This window comes from Mirounga angustirostris, unplaced genomic scaffold (genome assembly GCF_029215605.1).
Source record: "Mirounga angustirostris isolate CCGP_5_RB_7025 unplaced genomic scaffold, mMirAng1.0.hap1 SCAF_17, whole genome shotgun sequence".
Lineage (NCBI taxonomy): Eukaryota > Metazoa > Chordata > Mammalia > Carnivora > Phocidae > Mirounga > Mirounga angustirostris.
Genome location: NW_026991725.1, coordinates 37,489,852 through 37,514,951, shown reverse-complemented (window position 1 = coordinate 37,514,951; position 25,100 = coordinate 37,489,852). Strand labels below are relative to the sequence as shown.

Here is a 25,100-nt window from a genome sequence, read left to right as displayed (position 1 = left end):
GCACCCCACTCTGCCAGGCCAGGGAGCGCCTGGCCTCAACTGCAGGGGGACCAAAGGGAGGCCCAAGACCAGCGGTCCTCTTCTGGCCTTGGAGGGGGGGCCGGCCTGCAGCCAGTTGACCTTCCCCGGGGCCCCGGGGGTTCCAGGCTGAAGCAAACAGACCTAGAGCCTTCTGCAGAAATCTACTTTTATTAAAGTTTAAATTTCACCACGCATCACTGACATCAGCAAACAAATCCGCATCCAGTGAGTCCCTGGTGTCTGTTTTATAATGTATACTTAAATTATATGCTTAAAGTGCATTTTTACATTTTATTTTTAAAATAAAAGCAATATATGCATACGATAAAAGAAATTCTGGGGCATAAAAAGACGTAAAATGTAGACGTTTCCCTCCCTCCCCACCCAGCACTTCTCCCGAAAGGGAGGTAACAGGTATCCATCGAGTATCCCCATTTGGAAGAGGTTTTATGTATGTGTATCACGTATATGCAAATATATACATTTTAGGTACTTGTATCATATGCAAATATACACATTTTACATACGTGTGATCTGTGTATGCAAATATATACAAATGTGTATACTATTTCATTTACCCACATGGTATCATACCATTTACTCTTTTTTTACTGGTTTTTTTTTGGTCCACAAACTGAAGTTATTTTTATTGGGTCGATTTGCATGGTACTAAACATCAAACGAAGGGTTTGGTAGCCTGTGTGGGTACACAGCACCTTACTGAGAGCCATAACCGTCCGTCATCACTCTGGTCCCTGACGCCCAGCCGCGATACTGCTTGGCTTCTTCCTTCCTCGTGTTGTTATTTCCATAAGTATCTCCCCTTCTCCAGCTTCGACTTCCTTCCCATGCTTTGTGTGTCTCGGAGACCATTCTGTCTCAAACAGACAGGTGCTCCTCGTTCATCCTGCGGCTGCAGCATCTGTAACTGACCCAGTTGCATTCTTGACGGACGTCTAGGTTGTTTCCAGTTGCATGTTTATCTCTGCCATTCGAAGCAATGCCACCTTGAGCATCCTTACACCTGCTGTTTTGGGGGTTTTTTGTTTTTTGTTTTTGGGGGTTTTTTTGCCACATTATTGCAGTGTATCTAAGAGGCTAGCTCGCAGGCGTGCAGCCTCTGGGTCAAAAGGCTTACCTATTATCATTTTGATAGATTTTGCCCCAGAGGCTGGACCACTCTGCACTTCTACCAGCTGATCTGAGGGCCCGCCTCCCCGCCCCCACTCTGGCCAGCACTGCATGTGATCAAACATGAAAGTCTTCGGCATCTGATATGTGAACATTGTCTTGTTTTGATTGGCCTTTCATTGTGATGGAGGTTGAGCATCTTTTTGTTAGTTTGGGGGGCCATTTCTGTTCATATTCCTCTCCCTGCACCTTTTTAATAGTTTTCTGATTCCATTTTCAAAGATAGAGAGCCGTTCTAGCCAATCTTACCTTCCATCTCTCCTCTCAGGTCACCCCATCGTTTTCGAGGCCCAAACCATTTCCCTAAAGCTATCTCCTCTCCCTGCAGCCGAGGCAAGCGAGAGTGGTAATGGGCTTGCGGATGGGGTGGGAGGAGAACGGGAAATTTGCCAGAGCCTGGGCGCCTGCTATCTCCCCTCCATCACACCGTGCGCAGTAGCAAGGGACAGATAAGAACTGCAGCTGGTGGCAGAGATAAGAGGCTCGGACAGCCAGAAGGTTCTGAATCATGCTGCAGAGCCAGGGCATCTGTGAGTCCCAGGATGGAAGGGGGGTGCTTTGGAATATGACGTCGGTGTTTAACTGGTTAGCAGCTGAGCTTGGGGTCAGGCGGGCTCTGTAGAACCCTGGCCCTGCCTATGAGACCACCTATGAGACTGGCAGTGAGGAACATTTCTGAACCTCAGTCTCCCCACCTCTAAAATGGGGGTGCTGATAAATGTACCCTCTCCAAGGATTATGTGAAGGACTCTCATATATAGCCCCACAGCAGTTTGCCCTCGTTCACCTATGACAAGGAAAATGAAGCTAGTGTAGTGGGTTTGCATAAAATTTAAGTTTAAAATTTGTTAAAATTGCTTTTATGCTGAGGTTACATTTCTCTATGACCTCAAAATGTCCTTTTTAGATAAAATGCTGACCATTTCTGTTTATTTTTCTCTCCCTGCCTAGCACTTTTTAATATTATCTTTTTTAAGTTTTTGGTAGCTAGATTGTTTTTCTGTTTGCTTTTTGGTTGGTTGGTTTTAATGATCTTACTTGGCAAAGTAAAAAGTTGACAGTCTTATGTCAAGCCCCATTTTTTTGAGTGTTACTGGTCCATGATATCCAATAGTCTGCGAACTGCTGTGTGAAATGAAAAAATGAAGGGAAAGTACTTAAGACCAGGCCAGAGGAATAGCTAGTGCTCAGAAAGTGGTAGTTGTTGTTTCACGGTCGTGAGATGGTGACAATGGTGGGATGGTGGTGATGGAGGTGGTGGTGGTGAGCCCCGGCTGGAACTTGTGTAAAAGAAAACTTAGCAACTCTTGAGAATAAGGTTGCTCTGTCCCAGGGTTGGCATAGCCTAGAGGCAGGTGGCAATGAGCTTGTCCACCAACTCAGCTGGGCAAACACTTGGACACCCAAGGATGGGGGGGTGTCCTAGGCACAAGCCCCTTGATCCTCTGAGGTTCCTACTGGGCCATCCACTGGCCAGGGACAGGAAAGGTGATCACAGAGGGGCTACCAGGGGAACTAGCCCCCTCCATACCAGAGAGCACCACCTGCCCGTGTCTTACCTGCCAGAAGCCCCTCTCCCTGATTTGGCCTGGCCTCCTCCCTGCCTCTCAGCCAGCTCAGTGCCCCACACACCTGCTCTCCAGCTACCTTTCCCCCAACACCAGACTCTGCTGCCCTTTGGGCCAGTCACGTGCTCCCAGAGCAGGCTCCCAAGCGTCCTCCTCGGGTTTGTGCATCCTGGCCTCAGGGCCCACATGTACAGAAAGCCAACCTGTCCTGCTCGGAAGGCTCTGCCTTTTTCCTCCATAAAGCTGCAGTGGAACTGTCTCGAATGTTAAGGGTGAGATGATGCAAAGCATTTGGGGAAGCATGTGAACATTCCTGCCTCTGCCACCCCCATCCATTTCAATTAGTATTTACAGTACAGTCCTGGGCCTGGCCAAAATAGAATGCCCCCACCTTTTCCAGTCATGCGAGTCGCAGGCAAGGGAAGACAGCAACCTCCAGCGGAGGACCAGCAGAAGAGGCCTGGTCACAGCCAGGATCAAGGGCTCAGGCATAGCACTTCCCATCCACGGGAAAATGCAGGCTACTCCCTAGGCACCTGAGCTAAAGCCTGGTTGCCCTTGGGAGGGATATGTCTATTGATAGGGACCTTCCTGTGACTCCAAGACGTGGCCAGAGAATCCAGAACTCCCTGGTGCTCTCCATTCAGGAAGAGGGTGACCTGGCCACCTTCGCCCTCTGGTCCCAGTCTGACATGTGCATCCCTGCACCTGCCTGCCTTGCTCACTGGCTCTCTCGTCTGCACCCCAGGTACATGATCACCAGCCTGGACCGCACTCACGCAGGCTTCTACCGCTGCATCGTGCGGAACCGGATGGGCGCCCTGCTGCAGCGACAAACCGAGGTCCAGGTGGCCTGTGAGTAGGACGATGGGCGACTTGGGGGCAAGGAGGGTCTGTGCAGCGGGAGAGGGTCTGCAGGGTCCCCACCCACCGCCGTGCTCTGGGCAGAGCCAAATCCCAGCCGTAGCCTTCCATGCTCATTGGGTGCTGACAGTGGCCCTTTCTGCCTATCACGGGAGTGCCCTCGTTTTGTGGTGGACAGGTGCTCTCAAGGCTACACCGCTGATAAGTGACACACACATCTGCCAGCTCAGAGGTCAGCACTCTTTCCATGGGACCAGCTGCTTCTCTTTTTTTTTTTTTTTAATTTTATTTGTTTTTATTCTTATGTTAATCCCCATACATTACATCATTAGTTTTAGATGTAGTGTTCCATGATTCATTGTTTGTGCATAACACCCAGTGCTCCATGCAGAATGTGCCCTCCTCAATACCCACCACCAGGCTAACCCATCCTCCCACCCCCCTCCCCTCTAGAACCCTCAGTTTGTTTTTCAGAGTCCCTCGTCTCTCATGGTTCGTCCACCCCTCCGATTTCCCCCGCTTCATTCTTCCCCTCCCGCTACCTTCTTCTTCTTCTTCTTTTTTTTTCTTAACATATATTGCATTATTTGTTTCAGAGGTACAGATCTGAGATTCAACAGTCTTGCACAATTCACAGCGCTTACCAAAGCACATACCCTCCCCAGTGTCTATCACCCAGTCACCCCATCCCTCCCACCCCACCCCCCACTCCAGCAACCCTCAGTTTGTTTCCTGCGATTAAGAATTCCTCATATCAGTGAGGTCATATGATACATGTCTTTCTCTGTTTGACTTATTTTGCTCCAGCTGCTTCTCTTTTAAAAGGGGGCCCTATCACCCGGTTCAAGGGCCTCCTCTGGGGTTGGCTGGGCCTCACAGTTGGGGGTCTTCATGATGGCCCACCTGAATCTCTCCAGCTATGACACTCTTCTCCGCAGACTTCCTGGTGCCCCCCATGACCTTAACCTTTCCATCCTCCAACTCGCTCAGTGCTGGAGCAGTAACAGCAAGCGGGTCCCCTGATCTGCGGAGTCGTTGGGAGATGCCTCATGGTGGCACCATGACCCTAAGAGGGAGGGGCAGGGGTGACGAGTCTGGGTTCCTGGAGGAGCCAGGTGAGCAGACAGTTAAGTGTAGGCCCCTGTAAGTCCCTCCCCCGGTCCCCGGAAGGACTTTCTCAAATGGAAGGAGGGAAGGCAGCTTCAGAAGATCCCAAGTGCATCTCAGGGGCCAGGGCCCCAGAGCACCAATCAACACCCTCCCCCTGAGACTCAGCATCCCCTTCTCAGTCCTACCTCCCATCCTAAAATAGCTGCTGTGTGCTAGAAATGAGCCTCATTATGGGCTGTTTCATTCTGGGTTCTTCCAGGGGCAGAGGTCCAAGGTGGCACAGTGGGACATGGGAGTGTGGAAAGCTTTAGTGAGCCTTGAAATTTAAGAGAAAAAAAAAAAAAAGACACCTTCTCATCCAGAGCCTACAGGGGCTCGCCTCTGAATTAGCACAGGAGAGAGCTTGTAACTTGAACAGAAGTAGGGGAGAGAAATCTAAAAGGAAACCTCAAGCGAGGCAAAGAGTGTTGATAATAATTATGGAAAACAACTGTAATCAAAAGTGGAGGACGGATTGTCTCCATAAATCAGCGTTAAAGGCAACTCAGCTCACTCAGAGGAGCAGAAAAGCCCTGAATTAAAATGATGGATCAGGGCACTGTCAGCCGCTGGAGAGCTCCCGGGGAGCTTCATTTAGCCAGTGCCCAGAGTCCCGCGGGGCAGGGGCAGAGCCACGGGCCAGCCTCCAGAGACTGTGCGTGCATGCGTATGCCCGTGTGCGTGCAAGTGTGCGTGCGTGAGTGTGGGTTCATGCGCGCGCGTGTGTGTGTGTGCATGTCTGCTGCTTTGTCCCCTGCATGTGGGAGAGAACACGTGTGCACGTGTGTGCATATGCACGTATCCACAGATGTGTGTGCTTGTATGCATGCAAATGTGCATGCCTAGGTTGGTCTGCCTTCTTTGCTCACCGTGGCGCTGGTGGTAACATAGGTGCGTATGTCGGTGTGCATGCAGTTGGAAATGCCATCCAGGACACAATGTCCCCGACAGTCTAGGCTCGTCCAGAGAATTCCTTGAGCTCGTGTGCCCAACGCACCTAGCCAGTGCCTGCCCAGTCAGTGAGAGTTACTGCTGCAATTAATAGTCTGTAGCATCGTGCTAAGGCCAGAAGAAACAGGCCACAGAACGGAAGGGCTCCTGGCACACACTGTTCTGGCCAAATGCAGAGCAGTGAGCTGACAGTCACACCTAGGCCTTGCAGTCAGCCCAGTATCTGCCCCTCACCTGCCTCTCACAGGGGCGTCCCTACCCCCTCAAAGCCACGTGTCAGCCCGGGCTTCAGGAGCCTCTGGACATGGTCACAACCATCACTGCCACCAGGTTCTGTGGGGCTGCTGCTTAGCTGTGCCCATGTGGCTACAGGTGGTCCCTGGCAGAGAGCAGGGGCGTACCTGGAAGGGCCCGAAGGACCGAACGCAGTGGGGAGGCCCAGGTTCACCCCATTCCTGACCACCAGCTGCAGCCCCCAGGCCAGCCCCGAGAACCGCTCCTCAAACCGCACCGAGACGCCTTGCTCCATAGCATCCGAAAGCAGAAGTCACTACTTGCAGCCCTTTGGACCTCAAGCCAGAGGAGTGAGGGGAGCCCTGGGACTCCAGTGGGCAGTTGAGAAAAACACTCATCCTGACAAGTTAATGATGGTTTCACCCCACTCCGGTGGCCATGGCGGGATGGAGAAGGGGAACTCACCTCCCCATCCCCTCCCTTGCTGGACACGCTTGTCTCATCTGAGGGGGTCTCTCTCTCTAGTTACGGAAGTTGAAGAATTTGCTGTCCAACCTGTCCCCCAACCCCTCAAAACACCTTCCAGGATCCTGGGTTTGGGGAAAGGGGGACCTAGCAAAACCACCCCCACCCACCTCGCTCTTTCCCACCTGTTGCTGGGCAGTGCGCACCATTCTCTCCCGTCCTTATCCCACAAGGCTGCCTAAGTCACACAGTGATGAAGTACCAGAGCAGGAGTTGAACCCACAGCTGCCTGATTCCAAAACACCCCCCTTGCCACACTGCCATCTAAGGTCAGGAATAGAAAAATCAAAATGGGGTGGGGGTGGGGAGAGAGGGGGTTAGCTGCTGAGGTCAGGGTTCCCAGGGAACCCGGTGGGTGCTCTGGACTGGACTGTCCCATGTCCAGATAACGCCGCAAACGGATGCTGTGTCTACCTAGGATGGACGCCATCTCCCACCACGGGGTGGGGGTGACGTGCTCTTCTTGGCTGTCCGCAGAGGCGAGTAGATGAAAATGCTTACAAGGAATTCCTGGGTTCTTTTGTGCCTAAAACATGGCCATGCCATGGCGGGGAAAGGGGCTCAGGAGGTGTGGCTTCCAGCCCCAGCCTCGGCACTGAGTAGCTTAGGACTCTGGGCACCTGGTGTATGCGTGCAGGGGGGTGGGAGGGGGGCAGACAAAGGAAGAAGTATGGCCTCCATCCTCCCGGAAAGGTGAGCACGTGCCCCAAGACCTTTTGGAACAGACGCAGATTCCCTCAGGAGATGCCAAAGGAGATACGGCAGAGCCTCCAGAAGGATCCCTCCTTCAGTGTAATTGTGTGCCTGTCTTTCCTCCGTGGGTTCCCAGGACAAGTCTGAGAGGCAGGAAGGCATGTGGTACAAACCACATCTCGAGATGGGGAAATTGAGCCTCAGAGAAGGTAGAGGACAGCCCAAGGTCCCACAGCCAGCATTTCTACCTTCCACCTTCTCCTGCCTCGCTGTCAGGACACTGTAGGGTCTAGCCGTGAACCGTCCCCCCCGCCCCCCTCCCATTCAAATTCAGGCTCACCTCTCCCTACCTGTGTGACCTTGGGCAAGTTGCTTAACTTCTCTGTGCTTTCGCTTCCTCTCCCCTCTGCGTCCTGGAATAAACTCACCTTTCTCACTCTGGCCTAGCCACCATGTCTGCTCTCCGGAGCTGGGGCTAGGGTAAGGCAGGTGAGGCATGGAGGATGCAAAAGTGAAGGAGGCACTCCCCCTCAGGTACTCAACGTGCACTCACAGGACACCGATAGCAGCGTCTCCATAAACCTTCCATCTTGCTCACCCAGTCCCAGTCCAGGGGCTCTCCCCGCTGTGTGCCCACAGACCTGCATCTGTCTGTCTGGCCACCTGTCTCTTGTACAGTCACACAGATGCCCACAGGTCTAATGATGGGAGGGCAATGGCTGCTTCTCTGGACCCCTCCATCTCTCCTGGTGGGTTTCTGCATCCCGGGGTGGGGGGCAGAAGGCTTTGCCCTGGGGGCTCCAGGCAGCCGGTTCCCAGTGATGCTGCCCTTCCAGGCCCCTTCTGGGACTGGGCCAGGCAAGACCCACCTCTGGCTCCCACCCCCCTTCCCAAAGAGGACTGTGAATTGGGTTCTAACGAGAAATTAATAAGGCAGCTGTGCTAACAACTAAGATAATGGCAAAGTCGTTACAAAAAGATTCTTTACATGTTTTTAATTACAGCAATTAAGAGGAAGTCAATAAAACGTCCACCCCCCTCCTTTGCCACCAAAGCTCCCTTTCTGCCTGCACTCCCCACCCCACCCCCACCCCCGGTCTCTTCTTTGTTTCTTTAAAGTTGCCATACATTTCTGGCTTGCAGCAAGCTGGCTGAATGGCTGAGGGGTTTAGGAGAGCCTTCCTGGGTCAAGGAGCCTTCCCGGCTGTCCACATCCACATTCTGGGGGCAGCAAGCCCACCCATAGGCCACAGGGCAAAGGGTCCCTGCCCCGTGTGGAAGCCACCTGTACAAGATGGGACATGAAGATGGGGTGTCTGGGTGGCTCAGTCGTTAAGCGTCTGCCTTCTGCTCAGGTCATGATCCCAGGGTCCTGGGATCCCCACATTGTGTTCCCTGCTTGGCAGGAAGCCTACTTCTCCCTCTCCCACTCCCCCTGCTTGTGTTCCCTCTCTCACTGTCTCTCTCTGTGTCAAATAAATAAATAAAATCTTAAAAAAAAAAAAAAAAAAGATGGGACATGAGGGCATCGAGCCCGTTGCTGGGACTGACGCCCAAGATGCCACCAATGAGCCCGTTTTTCTTAATTCTTAACCTGAGTGTGAGCATTGAATGTGGACTATTTAGGGGCCATCTACAGTTCTAGAGAACATGATGGTGTCTTTTTGCCTGACTGTTTCATTCGCTCATGCAGCAACTATTGTTGTAGGCCCACTGCGTGCTGAGCTCTGTTCTAGGCGGTAAGGACACAGGCGACAAAACGGGGACACCTGTTCCTGCCCTCAGGAAAGTAGTAGGGTGCCATAAAAGTTAAAAGGTGAATATATGATAGAATGCAGAACATAGAAGGCCCATGGAGAAAAATAAAGTGCTCTAAGGAAAAATGAAGCCAAGTTAAGAGGGATGGAGGCTGGGGCAGGGGTCCTATTTGATATAGTGGCTGAGAGAGGCCATCTGGGGAGGAGACATTGACCAGAGTCTCAAAGGAAGCAAGAGGATGAGTCACACAAAGGGATAAGGTCTTTCCAGCCAGGGAACAGCAAGTGCAAAGGCCCTGTGGTAGGCTTGGGTGTCTGAGGCCAAGGTAGCTGGAGCAGAGTGAGGGAAGGAGAGAGTGGAAGGAGATGTAGCTGAGGAAGTGGGGCAGTAGGGACAGATGGTAGCATTCAAGAAGTGGTCGGCACTTTTGATGTTACTCACAGTGCACTGGAAATAAATATGCCTGGTGGGGGAAGAGGCATCATACGATCTGATTGGAGGGAGAAAGCACTGTTTCTCTAATAAACAAAACCACAATGAAACACCATCTCGTGTCCACCAGACTGGCAAAAAACGAGTCTGGCAAGACCAAGAGTTGCCAGAAACTCCCATCAGTGCTGGCGGGAGTGTGAAGTGGTAAATTGGTGCAGATTTGGAAACAGTTTGGCATTATCTCGTAAAATTAATGTGTGCATACCCTGCGACCCAGCAGTTCCATGCTTAGGCTCATGTTCTAGAGACTGTCTTAGCCCTGTGCTCCAGAAGATCTGCATGAGACTGTTCTTAGCAGGACAGCAAAACGCTGGAAACAGACCCATTTTGCAGGTGCACTGTGTTACCTCATCATGTGGACACCCAGGCAGCCGTGACAATGACTGAACTAAGTGTAAGCACATAGCTGGAGCTCAAAAAAAAAAAGCACCAAAAAAAACCCCCAAATCATGGTAAACGACATACAAAATAATTCCAGGCATATAAGGGCTTGGAACCAAACTATATTAACCCTAAATTGTTTAGGGATGCATCTCTGTGTGGCAAAACTTGGGGGGAAAGCCATGCATGATTGCCACAGCATTTGGGGCAACAGTTACCTCGGTGGGGGAGGGGGGAATGCCTGGGGTGGGGGACACCTTGCGGGGAGGCGGCAGGTTTGTTAATGTTCTGTTCCCTAAGCTGGGTGGTGGGTATGGGAGTGTTCTAGTCTTCTGTAAAGTATACATATAATTATATTCATTCTTTTGTATGCATGACATATTTCATGATTTAAAAAAATGTTTTAGAAATAAATAAAAGCAATGAGTGTATTCTGAAGTGGGATGTATACTTCACAAGACCTTTTAAGATGTAACAAAGACATCAGGAATTTCGAGGCCACTTCCAGCTGTGCCCCAGGCTTACATTTCTTTGCTCTTCGGGGAATTCGTTGGGAAAGGTAGATCAGCGCTGCAGGCATAACATGGTGTGTTAACAAGTGTGTGCCTCGGGGAGCGAAATAAGCGAAAACCCTTATCTGTTTCCGCCTTAGTGTGCTTGAGTTTTCCCAGGGGTTCCTGGCTCCCCAGGCTCTGCCAGTGTGTGGCCTTCCTCCTTCTAGCCTCCCTTTTGCACTGACCGGCTGAGTGGACGCCCCCTTGGCCCCTTGCTGCTGCTGGTCAGTGTGTGCATGCCTGTGCCTTGGGGCCCGTGAGCAGAGCTGGGGGCTCCTTGAGCAGGTCCCAGAAGCCCACTTGACTCAGTGCAGTGGAGAGACTGGGAGGGTTCTGGGGGGCCTGAGAGCCATGGTGAGGCAGGGAGATTGTGGGATGGAAACGTGGAGGAGAACATCAGCTGCAAAACTTGGACCAAGACCAGCTGTGCCCTTCCTTCCATCCCTCTCACCGTTCATACCTACATACCTGCACCCGTGTATAGTCATTTCATCCTCCTGCCCGCCTTTCCTCCATCCATCCCCTCCTTCTCCATCCATTCATCTCTTCCTCTCTTCCTCCAACCCTCCATTCATCCATCCCACAGTAGGGGCTCAGTAAGAGTCATTGCACGATGGCATTGGGTGAATTTAGAAGGAACCTACTGGGTGCAGAGTCCAGGGCTAGGTGCTTTGTAGGGACTTGCTGATGAACGCAACTGCCTCTTGAAGCTTACAGTATGGTAGGGAGAGATAAAGAATGTGTGTGAAGCACGTTAATGTAGGGGATGAGTTATGAAAGAAGCAGAGAGGAAATGCGGGGGGCGGGGGGGCAGATTTGAATGCTGGCCCTGCCCAGCCCTGACTGCTTAACATTGGATAAGCCACTCTATCTCCATGAGCTTTAATTTCCTCACTGACGAAATGGAGCTAATAAAACTCAAGAGGGGAGAAAGAAACACTATTACCATGAAATTGCTTTAAATTGTTCAAATATATCTTCAGAGTTCTGTGAAAAGTTTTTTAAATAGATAAAATTATTGTGAGAACTGAAATCAATGTGATTTATTGACATAATGTTTTATAGACAGAGCCAAGTAATGGAAATTAATAAATAAGTAAAAATGTGTATTTATTAGAGTCAAGCTAGCCGTGGTAGCATGAGGATTACATGCATGTGAAGTCCACCTAGGAAGAAATCCAATGGAGGGTCAGCGTGCAGCAATCTCTGTTCTTTAATTCTGTTTGGTGGCATGGGGTAATCTTTGCTGAAGAGGTCGATGTTTCAGCTAAGCTGTGAAAAACGTATACGATTCTAATATTTTAATACTACAAATATTAGATATAATTTTTAGCACTTTAATATATTCTTCCAGTTTCTGTGTCTGCATAAGAGATTACCCCAAAGCATAGTGGTGTATAGCAATCATTTATTAGGCTCACCGAGTATGTGAGCCTTGGATCTAGACAAGGCACAGTAGGGATGGCTCGTCTCCACTCCATATGACTGAGGTCTCCGCTGGAAGACTTAAAGGCTGGGGACTGAAATTATGTGAGGCGTCGAGGCACACATCAATTCACATGTCCAGTGTGGGTTCTGGCTGTCCTCTGGGGACCTCAGCTCCTCCTTTCATGCACCCTTCCCATGTCTGTGTGGGCCAGATTGAGCTTCCTTACAACATGGTGGCTGGATTCCAAGTAGATGTGTCTGGACAGAGAGATGGATCCAAGGGGAAGCTGCATCCTTTTGATGACCTAGCCTTGAAAGTTACACACCATCACTGCCAGCACATTCATAAGAAGGGCGTGTTGGATGGGAGATAAATATTGATGCAGCCGTCTGTGGAAAGATAGATCCTGACACACACACATGTAGTATCTCACCGAATCCTAACTACAACCTATGAGGAACATACTCTTCATAACTCCATTTTACAGAAGAGGAAATTAAAGCTCAGCAAGGTCAAAATTTTGCCCAAGGTCATGCCTAATAAGTGACAGAAGTAGGATTTGAACTCAAGTCTCAGAGTTGACTCCAAAGCCATTACCATGACATTTACTGCCTGCCAAATGTAGAACAAGGATGCCAAGAGCACATTCTCTTTCTTGAGATCCTTAATTGGCTGGATCCCTCGGAGATGCTGTTGAATCATGGCTTGGTGAATCATGGCTTGTTCTGGAGACTTTCTAGGAAGGGGCCCCACACAAGGACAGGCCTGAGATGGGAAGCAGGATGTAATTCAGCGTGGCAGGAAGGCACATGATGTGGTGTGGGCGTTAAGACAGGAAAGGTTGATTGGGGTCAGATTAGGAAGGGATCTTGAATCAAGCAAGGAGATTTAGACTTTCCTGGGACAATGAGGAGATCCCAAAGTTTCTGAGCAAGTCAGCCATATGTCCAGAAAAAATTAATTAGGAAGAGTGTGAGATGATGGGGGGGGGGAGCCTATGGAGACCCTGTTGGGGGGTGGTCAGAGCGGCTGGAATAACGGGGTTCGCTTGGTGGTGGGCCAGTGGGAACTAGGGTCGGGGGGCTTGGTAAATGAGAGAGCTATACCAGAGGAAGAGTCAGAGGACTTTGTGGGTACAGGGAAGGGAAGCAAAGCACCACAAAAGGCTCCAGGGCAGGTGCAAGCGGGAGCTATTTGCAGGCAGGTGCAGGTGGGAGCTATTGACAGAAGAAAGCAAGAAGGAGGTAAGAAATGCCAACATTTCTGTTGGAAATCGAGTTTTGGGTGTTGGAGCTCAGAGAAGAGCCAGAGCAGATATGAGAGTCTTTGTAGAGAGACTATGGTCAAAATGTTTAGATGAAGGGAGGCCTCCCAGGGGGCAGTGGGGCCAGGAGGAGAACAGAACCCAGGACTTTGGAAAAAGAGAGGATAGGCCCGTGGTTTTCAAACTTTGGCATGCAGCAGTGTCCTAGAGAGAGCGAATCAAGAACTCAGAGATCCAGGTGCATCAAATCAGGGCCTTTCCATGCCCTGGGGAGGAGCAAAGGATGAGAACAAATCTATGGGCTTACCGAGTTCCCAGGGGATTCTGAGACCCACCAAAGTACTATGAGCTGCTAGCTTGAGCCCAGACGGTCATTCTCCACCTTGGCTCATGTAGGAACTACCTGAGCAGCTTTAGAAATACCCACATCTGAGTCCCGCCCACCCTTTCGGGGGATTCTGACGTTTAGCCAGGCTGGGGGATGCCTGGTTGAAGGAAAGAGAGAAGAGGCAGCGATATTCAAGGGGTTGAGAAATAACGGTGAAAGCAGCAGGAGACCAGGTGGCTTGGGACGTGGCCGCCTTGGCCAGGGAGGGGACAGTGGGCAGTGGGGACATGCAGCTCAGTTTTCGGTGGTCGGAACCTGATTGCACATGGGAATGCTGATGGCCAGCTCACACACCCCATAGCGGTGGAAACAGAAGTCTGCAGGTGAGTTCTTGAACTTAGCATCAGCACTTTTTCTAACTGGTATGTGGCCAAGTTGGGGACAGTGATGCTTGTCACACTTGAATATGGGCACCCTTCACTGGGGGTCTGGTGAAGATGCAGGTTCTGATTCAGTAGGTCGGGGTGGGGCTTGAGACTCTGTATTTCTAACAGGCTCCCAGGTGATGCCCATGCTGCTGGCCTATGGACCACACTTTGAGTAGCAAGGATGTACATTAATGTTCAAAAGTCATGACGTTCAGCGCAGACCCCTTCCCGTGCCCCGTTGTAACCCTCTGCTACTAGAATCAAACCCCACCCCGATTCCAGCCGGCAGGTGGGCCACCAGAAGTTTCCTGCCTGCATCTCTGCTGCTCTCTTCCCCTCCGGGCCGGCATAGCAGAGCCGGGACAAATGTTCCCCTCCTTATCTGCCAGCAGGGTAGGCATGTTTTTAAAAGAGCAATATGGTGTTTCCATTCACACGTGCATGCAGCCCCATACGCTTCCCACCCAAGGCAGAGGAGGAAAATCATATCCATACTCTATGAGCATCCAAGACCCCACCGTCCCCAGTGTACCCAACCTTGCCTCCACCAAGAACCTAGGAAACCAGCCCCAAGATGTGCCCTTCTCCTCACGCCGAAACCCCGACTGCCCTACAGGGAGTGCCCTCCAGACTCCAGACTCAGATCTGAGTTCAAATCCTGGCTCTACCCCCTTCCTAGCCACGTGCCCTTGGACAAGTCAAGGAACCTCTCGGAGCCTGTTTGGGCAGTTTTTCCCTTTGTAAAATGTGTGAAATAATGACCAACCTCTTCGTGGTTGCTGGATGCATCGATTGGTTCATGGATGTATGGATGGAAACCCCCAAAGCACAAAGCAGGGCATGTCATGATGATGGGCTTAGAGGGGGGGGTGATGGGGTCGGGTGGGTGGTCTGAGCCCAGCGGCCTCCTTCCCCACGGCCATCCTGCTGCCACCACTCCCAGCACGGGATCTGGGCAGTCTGACCCACACGTACGCTCTTCCCTCCCGCAGACATGGGCAGCTTTGAGGAAGGCGAGAAGCACCAGAGTGTCTCCCATGGAGAAGCAGCTGTAATCCGTGCCCCACGCATCGCCAGCTTCCCACGGCCACAGGTGACCTGGTTCCGGGACGGCCGCAAGATCCCGCCCAGCAGCCGCATGTGAGGCCCTGCTCTGGAGGGGGACGCAGGGGGCTCGCCCTGTGGGAGAGGGGATCTGGGACCTCCCGGATGACAAGAGAAGGGTGGCCAACAAGGAGGGGCTTTCTGGGAACACGCGTGTGAAGACTTGGGGATACAGCTGCTCGGTGGCGTTCCTGGGGAGCCCCAGGGCGTCGGCCCCACTCTCAGCTGCCTCCCAAAGCACTGAAACCCACAACAGGCAGTGACAGAAGCCATCCCCATCCATGGGAGGGTGCTGGCATGTCCCTGGCAGGGTGGCCACCCGGCTGTTTCCCATGTGGGGTGAGGGTGTGGCTATGTGTGTTTTGGAGGAGGGGAAGCCAGGGAGGCCCGGCAGGGAGAGAAACACATGGCCCTTTCAGCATTAACAAGGACCCCTCTGTGTGGCCCAGGGCGTGGGTTGTGGCAGCCGGGCTTGTGGGCAGGAGCCATGGAGCCAACACCTCACAGAGGGCGAGGGGCAGAGCATTTCCTCCAGGGATGCTCCCGGCCCTCCCGATCCTGCCTCGGGGTCTGGAGCCAGCCCCAGCTCTCTCCTTTTGGACTCCAGCTCTCCCCCCTCAACCCCACTCCCCAGAAAACAAGAAAGACCACCTTTGTCCTGGTCCCCTCAGGCCACAGGTCAGCTGTGGGCGGGGCCCATCCTGGTCTCTGAGGGAAGCGGGAGCCAAGATGGACAGTTCTTGCCTCTGGGGTGAGAGAGGCCTCACAAGAATAACATGGTAACGTCCCGGCATGAACAGCAGCTGTCGTTCCTTGAGTGGCCGCTGTGGCCTCGAGCCTGGGCTAAGCACACTGCCCACATCGTCCTCTCCTCTGCGATGGGTGTGCACCTCCACGAGGGAGACGCTCTGTCTCGTTCCCCTTTCAATCCCCAGAGCACACACTCAAATAGTGGCCATTGGAGGAACGACCCTCACAATAGTCCTATGAAGGGGCTGGTTTTGTCTCCACTTTCTGGACGGTAGAGCCCCCCCAACCCCCGGAGTTGAACCACGTTGCCCGGTCTCACACAGCTGGTTCCAGCCTGGGCGACTTCAGAGTCAGGGTCCTTAATTCTGTCTTATGTGGAAATTATGTGCCAACAGGGACACAGACAAGGAGAGAAGAAGGATAAAGTGATTGCTCTCATAGAGAATTGGTCCTGGGACAGTGATTCGCAACCTGACTACCTGTTAAAATCGTTTGGACAATTTAAAATGCATTGATCTTTAGATCCTCCCGCCTGCACATTCTGAGTTTGTTGAAATGGGGTGTACCCTGGCACTTGGGGGGGCGGTTAAAGCTCCGCAGTGACTCTGACATGCAGACACAATTGAGAACCACTGTCCTAGACTATATCCGTTACCCACAGATACAGAAATGCTGCATAACAAAAAGTCCCAGGGACCAGAAGCAGTAAGCATTTATGAGTCATATGAATGTGCAGATCGGGACCTGGGCTGGGCTCTCTGATTTGCCTGGGGTCGGCTGGCTATTGACGGGTTAGCTTAGCGGGGGGACTCTGCTCCGCATGTCCCATCCCCCAGCCAGCTAGCCCCGGCTTCTTCTGGCCATTGCAGAGGAGCAGGAAGGAAGCAGAAACATGGATCTGCCAAGCCTCTGCTAACATCCCGATGCTCAAAGCGAGTCATGTGGTAGAACTCAGCCTCCAGAAGCAGGGGATGAACTCTGTCTCTTGAGTGAGAAGAGCTGCGAAGTCACATGGCAAAGGGTGTGGCTACAGAGCCAGGGAAGGATTGGAGTGGCCCCCCCAGGTTAACAGGTGGACAGGCTCATGCTGTATGAGTCGGCTCAGGCTTCCTCGCGCCTCATTAAGGGTCAGTAAAGCCAGCAGAGCCTGGTTTACCATTAACACAGACAGGCTGAACTGCAGAAGGGGGGGTGCTCCCCCACACAGGTACTGAGACAGGTGAGTCCTGAGCCCTCCCTAACTCCCTTCTCTGAGGTTATCACGCAGCTCCAGGTATATCCATGATGGCAGCCTGCAGGCCAGTTGGTTGGCAGAGGCTGCCTGGAATACTGTGTTGAGAAGGATGCTGAGGCCCCATCCAGACTCAGAGGCAAGAGCAGCTCCATGATAGTTCACAGCAGGTGCCGCGGCTGCAGGAGGGCTCGTGGACACGTCTCTACCGTGTTCGCTGTGGGGGATGAGAACCTCTCTCCACCCTCACTTGCATCACCCCTCGCCTAACACCCCTTGCCACCCCCTTTTCTCACTCCCGCCCTCTGTCCTCACCCCCTTTCCATTGCCAACAGCCTCTGGCACCGGGACAGAATGATCTTGGCGTGCAGACACATGCCCGCCTGCGTGGTCACACCCGCCGCCTTCCCACCCGCTCCAACACTCCAGCCAAACACATGAGACAAGGCTGTGGAGATTGTATCTCCGCAATTACAGCGGATTAATATTCATGGCTGAGAGGAAAGGTCCCTGGAAGCAAATTCTCCGGCGTCTGTTTGCCAGAGATACGTATCTGCTGAGCGCTATCAGCCGGCGGGGCGTGCGGGGCGCCGACGGGGGCGCGCTATCTCCGCAAGGCTGTTCTCACTGCCGGGGCAGGGACGCCGATTAGCCACACTTTGCCGTGGCCCTGGGGCTCGCTGTTGAAAAGGAGACAAGCTGCCCAACAAAGACACATGCTGGGGGCTTTGGGCAGGTTCTAGGATGATTTCTTTTATTCTTAATTAAATTATCAATTGGGCCCCCGTGGACCCAAGGGGAAAAAAGGACTGGCTTAATAGGAATAGATGGAAGGTGGGGTGGGAGCTGGGCCAGTGAGGGAAGTGGGAAAGATCTAGTCAACTGGAGCCCGAAGAGTGTGGCTGGAAAATGTACCCCCGCCCCTGTCCGAGAGTTGAACCCTGACCTCCGTGCCCCGAGAGCATTCCAGCAGCTTCTTTCAGAGTGGGTGGATCTGGGGTGCAGCAGGCCAGAAGCCCTTCTGAGTGCCAGAAACAGCTCTGTGTGCTTGGGAAGTGAGGTACAGGGTCATTCCAGAACCATCTATCGAGGGGGTGGTCATCCTGCAGAAGGCCGGAAGCCCAGGGACCTTCCGTAACCACCTGCTGAGGGCAGAGGGAGGGCCGGTCAAAGGCCATGAGGGCTTCGAAGTCCCTCTGCCACATTCGGAGCTCCATCCCTGGTCCTGAGGGCCCCAGTCCAGAGTGTCCTCCTTGCCTCTAGCGCAAGTTAAGGCAACACCAGCTGCCGTTACAGACAAGACCCCCAAACGCCAGGGACTTAGCACCGGAGAAGTGTATTTTTTTTTTTTTGCTCATTTAAAGTCCCAGCAGAGGCGAGGGAGGGGAAGGACGCTCCTCCACAGTCATCCGAGGGCCCTGGCTGGTAGGAGCTCTGCCGTCCTCAACCCTGGGCTTCAGAGTTGCCCAGCTCTGACAGAGGGGAGAACCTAGGAGTTGCACGGGGGGTCCTTAGGGTCTGAGCCTGGAGATGGTGCACATACCTTCTGCCATATCCCACCAGCCCAGCCCTGCTGCCCCACCTGGCTTCCCACCTGCTTACGTGGATGAACTGCCACCCGCTATGCCATCTCACCCAGGACAGGGCATCTCCACCACGGCACAGTCCACGCTTGGGGCCCGATAAATCATTGTGCGGGCTGTCCGGTGCTTTGTAGGACACTTAGCAACATCCCCGACCTCTGCCCACTAGTTCCTATCACAGCCCCACAGCTGTGATACTAACACTTGTCCAGACATTATCAAATGTCCCCTGGAGGGTGAAGCCCCCCTCCCCCGCACCCCCCGGTTGAGAACCACTGACCTAGAAGGATCCGTCGTAATGTGGATAAAATAGAGCAAAAGGAGGGGTTGGGGGATGAGGTGGTCTCTTCCTGGTTAAGGAGAGAAAACACTGGAGATGGGAACCCTCCCTGGAGGCAAGAGGGGGTTCAGGGCAGGCAGGTGCCCTGGGGAGTGGGGCCCGGCCATGCCCAGTGTGCCCACCCTCCAGAGACTTCATTCAGCCGGCTTGTCCAGGGCCGCCGTGTTGGAGAGGGTGGGGAGCTCCCGTCAAGTGGTCCAGGTGCACTGCTGCCCATCACATTAGTCCTGACCTTGGACTGTGGGCCAGGTGAGGGCTGCAGGAGAGGGAGGGTGACAGCCTCAGGCCAGATGCAGATAGGACCGAAGCAGTGGCAGGAATCAGAATCCCTCAACCTCAGGGCTGGGAGGGATCTTCACAAGCATTTCTTCTACCCCCTTCACAGATGTGGAGACTGAGGCTCAGCATGGAGGAGGATGTGTGCTCCTTAGAGGCTGTGGCCGGAGCTCATTCCAGAGCTGCGCCCGGCCCTTGACATGGCCCAGCCTTCCTCCCCGACCCTGGCCTGCCCCACAAGCTGCACTAAAGGACAAGGACCTCTGCAGGAGACTTCCTTGTAGGGAAACGGTCCCTGTTCCTGTCCCAGCTTGTCACTTTTAAAATATTTTAGCCTGGCTTTATCTTACTTTCCATCAGCTCATTAGCTGGAGAGGGGTTTTCCTCCAGAAAAAAACAAAAAATATCATTAGGATACCCAAGAATTGGGGGGAGAGGGCTTTCCCTTCCTACTTCCCAGAGCTCCACTGACGGTGTGAGACTCAGCCCATGAACCCCCCAAAACCAGGAAAGAGGGGACACCAGCACAGCCCAGCTAGAGAGGCATCAGAGGGGATGTTTATTTGAGAGCCTGTTTAAACTCTAACATTCCCCTAATGGGAAAATTTGAAAAGAATTCAACTGGGTCTGTCCTTGTTAAACTAACATTAAGGATGTTTAACAGCTGTCTCGGGCACATCACATTAGAATCCGAGATAGACTTGACAAACTAATGGTTTTGTTTGTCATCGAGAGAATGGGTGAGAGGGGGAGCCGGGCAGAGTGGGCGTGGGCAGCGCTCCTGGGGCTGTCTCCCCCGCATCAGATGGGGTCCTCAGCTTCCCGCCTGGACCGGCCCCTTTCCCTGCCTGCAGACCAGGTGCTGCGGGGCTGCATGGTGGGACCCCAGCAGAGGGGACCTGCACCCCACCGCCCAGCTGGCCTCCTTCCTCCTGCTCCCTCAGCCCACAGCCAGTCTCCATCCTTGTTGACCAGCTTCGGGAAGGGAGCACCTGACACCCTGAGAGGGGGCTGGGGCACAGAGGAACCCCCGTCATCGGTGTTACAGGCCACCTATGGCTTTGGAATCAATCCCAACAAACGTAGAATTAGGTTAAGGCATTGATTCTGGAATGATCCTCTTCATTTCTAAATTCATGATCATTGCTCATCATCCGTTCCTCGTTCATTCATTCCATTGAATGGATTTCTTTAGCGCTGGACCCTCCTGGTGTAGAGAGGGTCACACTCAGCATTGAAGGCGTGATGTGGGAGAGGACGGAAGGCTGTGGGGGCTCGGACGCCCGGGGCCAGGTGTGGGGTGGGGGCTGGGAAGCTTCAACGGGGACGGTCTCGGACCTATGTGCACATGCTGGGTTTGCGTCTGACCCCAGCCCTGGCAGCGTGTTGGGATTCTCGGCAAACAGAGCATGCTGAAGTTGAGGCAGTCAGTGGTCCTGGGAGCTGGGCTGGAGGAGGGGCTCCGGGGGCCACCAGCTTCTTGTCCCCGCGCCCATCCTCCGATGGTCAGAGCCCCTGGGCCCCTGTCAGACAGATCCTTTTCCTCTTCGCAGAGCCATCACCCTGGAGAACACCCTCGTCATCCTGTCAACAGTGGCTCCCGACGCAGGCCGCTACTACGTGCAGGCTGTTAATGACAAGAACGGGGATAACAAGACCAGCCAGCCCATCACTCTTGCCGTGGAGAGTAAGTAAGCGGCTGGGCCTGGGACGGATGGAGGAGCGCGTCATTAAATCTTGGGAACGGGGCTCCAGGGGGTCGTTGGGAAGATGGAGTGGTGGCAGAGGTGGGAGGCTAGAGTAGGGCAGCAGAGGGGCCTCCGAGGAATAGGAGGAGGAGCCCCAGCACTGGGAGTGTGAGGGTAGAAGCAAGGAGGGAGCTGAGTGCTGGACCCCGTTCCCATGACAAAGCTGAGTTCCTGCATCAGGGGAGGGGACGCTGAGCTGGCTGTGAGCAGGGCTGCTGGAGGCCCAGAGACGGGCGTGGGATGCGGAAGAGAGTATGCATGTGTGGGTTACGGCCACCTCTGGGGCTCAGGTGCCGACAGGGAGAGCATGCAGGAGATGGGGAGCTTGTTTCAAGAGAACTGCACTCACAGCTTCTACTCAGCTGGTCCATCAAAGCACTACTCAGAGCAAGGCTGTCTCCACTCGTGGGAACACAGGCTCTCCGCCCAGGCTCCTGCCTAAAATTGCCTCTCTGCCCATCCCAGAAACCACCCAGCACGCTGGAAGAGATGGGCCAAGCTCTCCCCAGGGGCAGAGAACAGATGTTAGCGAATGGAAAGGGGTGGCTCCTTGGGTCTCCTTTGGCAAAGAGGTATTTATTCGTCTAGCCGAGACTGAAGGCAGGTTTCTGATCCCTGATGGAAATGCTGGGATGCCCTCCCTGGCCTGATTCTTGCCAGCCAGCCTGGCCCCCTCCCTCTGCGCTCCATCCCTGGGTGAGAGATGGCGGGTGGGGTTGCTCCAGCAGCCGGCCCAGGCCCAGAAGCCTCGCCGAGTACGTGGTTACCCGAGCTTGCCGTAGCAGCCGAACAACCACACAAGCTGGGGGGCCAGATGTTCACGTCCCTCCACATCTGTACCACTCCTGCCCCAAAAGCAAGTCTCATTTATCATCCATGGTCGCGTGGGGACACAGACGCCTGCAGCAAGACCTGGGTGTGGGTCTGCATGGGGCCTTCCCTTGTCCTTCCCCTGATCCCTGCCTCTGTCTGCCGGTGTCTGGAAAGCCCAGAACATTCCTCAGCCCTACCGTGTCCATTCCTAGGCCTTCTGAGCACCAGCAGAACCCCTTCCCATATCCCCGGAATTAATCCCCTTCCCCAGCCCCAAGTTCCAGTTGGCCTAGAAAGACACCTGAATGCCCAGAGGAGGGTTCCATTCAGGATACTGACCTATCAGGGTCACAAGGGTGACCTCTGACATTGACCTGGGCCCCCCTATATTCTCCAGTGATCAGATACCTGGAGTCTAATAGAATTCAGTCACTGGGGAAGAGGCAAAGTTCACGGTCTGAGTCAGGGTGACTCAATTTACCCTGGGACCAGAGGTTGGAGCCCCCCACTCTGTGCTCCTCCCCAACACCTGACCTCCTCCTCATGGGCCTTAAGCCAGCAACCCTGCGGGCGGACTGTGGATGTCATTCACTCTGTGCTCCATCTCAGCTCCCCACCCGAACCCTCCATCTGGCCCGAGGGAGGCGGGTAGGACCCTTCCGGACGCCTGTGTCTACCCAAGCCTCCTCCGGTTGTCTGTTTCTCCCACCCCATCGCCCCTTGTCTTCTGTTCTCACGCGGCGATTTGTGCTGGATTAAGAGCAGAATCAGCTGATTCTCAGCTAATTTCTCCTCCCACGAGTGATTGCACTTCAAAACCCTGTTCATGTCACTGACACAAAATCCCCCAGCCCGCCTGCCTGCCAGCCAGGAGCATTTGCCCCTTTACCGACCACCAGCTCCAGCCCCCCTCCCTGATCTCGGGGAGGCTGGCCCCTCCCTCTGTTCCCCCCCCATCTCTGCCCTCCCCCCCCCCCGCCTCTGCCCTCGGGGCAATTCTATTTCTTAGAGGCCCTGGGGCGGGGAGGTGGGGTGGAGGGATGCCCATGCTCTTCAGAAATGCAGAAGTTAAGAACAAAGCCAGTGCCCACCCTGGAGTTGGGAGCTGACCCCTGCCCAGGGGTCACCCTGATGACCTCACACAGACTGTCAAGCCTGGACCGTGGCCCCACACTCAGGAATGGGGTAATTTACAATTTGCCAGTAGCCTCATTTTTAAAAAAGGAAAAAGCAACAGGAAATTAATTTTATTAACGTATTTTATTTGCCCCAACATATCCAAAACATTACCATTTTCACATATAATCGACGGAAAATATTAAGGAGGTACTTTATGCTGGGCTTCTCTTTCCTACTAAGTCTTCGAAATCTCTGTGTATTTTATACTTGGAGCGCATCTTTTGGTTGCTCACTTTTCATCTGAAATACGTGATCTGCATTTAGACTTCATCAAATTTACAGCTGGAAAGGTGATGTTGGATACCCGAGTTGTTCTACACATACTTAAAAGTGTTCTAATAACTGATTTGGGGATCTGTTTTTAATTAAATGTAAATTAGATCAAATTAAATCCCATTAAATCAAAGGGGCGCCAGTCACATTTTAAGAGCTCCTAGCCACCTGTGGTTCATGGCCCCCATGTTGGATGCCTACCCAGGAGAGGGGAGCAGCTCACCTCCCTGCTCCACCCCCCCACACGCTTGACCTGTGGCCCAGATGAGTTACCTGGTCCTTGAGTCTGTTTCCTGGTACCTCTGGCAAAAGTGTAGTTGGGAGGATTCGATGAGATGACCCCAGGAGAATGCATCACAGTGGTGTCTCCTCCTGGTGCCTGTTACCAGAATCACCCCAGGGCAGCAGGATCCAACTTTGTCTCTGTGTGGAGAGCCTCTGTGCTTTCTCAGCCCTGGGTCCTGTCCATGGCAGGCACTCACATGGAAGATAACTCTCCTCCTTGCTCTGCTTTCCATGTGATTTTCTGGCTTGACCTTTGGGCCCCATTCACCCCACTGCCCAGAGCATGAGTCCGATGAGGCAGATGTCCTACATTCCATCCCCAAGCATGGTCCGCTGTCCTCCTCACCCCAGCTGGTCATCCGAAGACCTGGCGAGCAAGGAGCTGCCAGCACAGGGCCCCCAACAGAGAGCACCTGTCAGCAAGGTGTGTCCTGCTTGGAGCCAAGTCTGTGCCACCCAGGCCCGTCTTGACGTCCCCAGTCCACCCCGAGCTGTCCTTCTCTACCTTCACACCACACCAGAATAGGAGGCTGGTGAGATCAGGGGGAGCCAGGGAACTGGGGGTGAGGGTGGGAGGGACAAGGACCATTGGCTTCTTCACTTCCGGAGACCAGAGCCGGGGAGAACTGTGTGAGGCACAGTGTAGTTGGTGGGTCCTGGAAGCTCAGGGAAAGGGGTGTTGGAGAAAGGGGTCCACAGAGCTAAATGTCCAGAGCAATCAAAGAGAATCAGAGTGGAGAAAAGGGGACTTGCAACCAGGAGGTCACGGGTGGCAGGGAAAGGAGAAGGCGTGCATGGGGGCCAGGGGGAAAGGGACCAGGGCTGAGGGGCTGCTCAGAGGTAGTTCAGACAACTTCTAGCAGAGCGGACCTCAGCCAAAAGGGAGATTTGTTTCCCTCTGCGCCCGAGCAAGGACTGAGCCAGAGAGATGATCTGGGGAGTGGTTAATGGCGCGGGTTTGCAGCCCCGGAGACATGGTCCCATTCCTGGTTTTGTCCCTCATTAGCGACTGTCACTGGGAAGTAAACTACTTAATGTCTCTGGCTTTCTCATCTGTAAATTGTGGATGACAATCATGACCAGCGTCCGGTGGCTGGTAGCCGTTGTGATGAGGGAGTAAAGTTCAGCAGAGTGCAGAGAAGGGGCCGGATGGGTGGGAACTCTTACCCTCAGTTGGAAGGCCCTGGAGGGTCTGTGGACTCTCACCTGCTGGTGGTCTCTGGGTCCATCACATGGTTTGGGCAGGTGGAGGGTGGGAGACAAGGAAGCTGTCCCCGAGCATAGGCAGGTACACCCCAAGGAGGACAGACTATGATTTACTGAGTACTTACTCAGCACCGGGTACTCTGCGCTCACCCCAGACAAGCTTGGCCACCCCCACCGAGGCCCTTCTTCCCAGCATCCATCCCATCAGCTCTAATCCGATAAATGTCTAAGCACTGATCTGAGATCCAGACCGTGCGCTCCATGATGACAGACCCCTATCCGCCTCACTCAGTGGGGAATCCCTGGTACCAGGCACAGTCTGGAAGGGACTGAGCCCTCACCCAGAGAAGATCTGTTGAGCAAGGGGCTGAACTCACAGAACCCTGTGATGCGGTCATTTTTATCCCCATATTGCCCCGGAGAAAATCAAGACCCAGCTGAGACACCCCCAATCCCCCCACCACCCCCTCACTGCACCACTG

The 25,100-nt window shown here is 53.5% G+C and overlaps 1 protein-coding gene across 8 annotated transcripts in view; it reads left to right on the top strand.

The window, feature by feature from the left end:
* SDK2 (sidekick cell adhesion molecule 2) overlaps positions 1 to 25,100 on the top strand; it is a 260,824-nt gene that overhangs the window by 141,834 nt on the left and 93,890 nt on the right. For all 8 annotated transcript variants that reach the window (XR_010408765.1, XR_010408763.1, XR_010408764.1 and 5 more), the window contains 3 exons: positions 3,529 to 3,635; positions 14,823 to 14,970; positions 20,668 to 20,801. Coding sequence is in view for 5 of the 8 variants with exons in the window: in XM_064583645.1 (XP_064439715.1) it covers positions 3,529 to 3,635; positions 14,823 to 14,970; positions 20,668 to 20,801 (389 nt within the window). In the remaining 3 variants the exon portion in view is untranslated. The remainder of the gene's footprint in view (positions 1 to 3,528; positions 3,636 to 14,822; positions 14,971 to 20,667; positions 20,802 to 25,100) is intronic.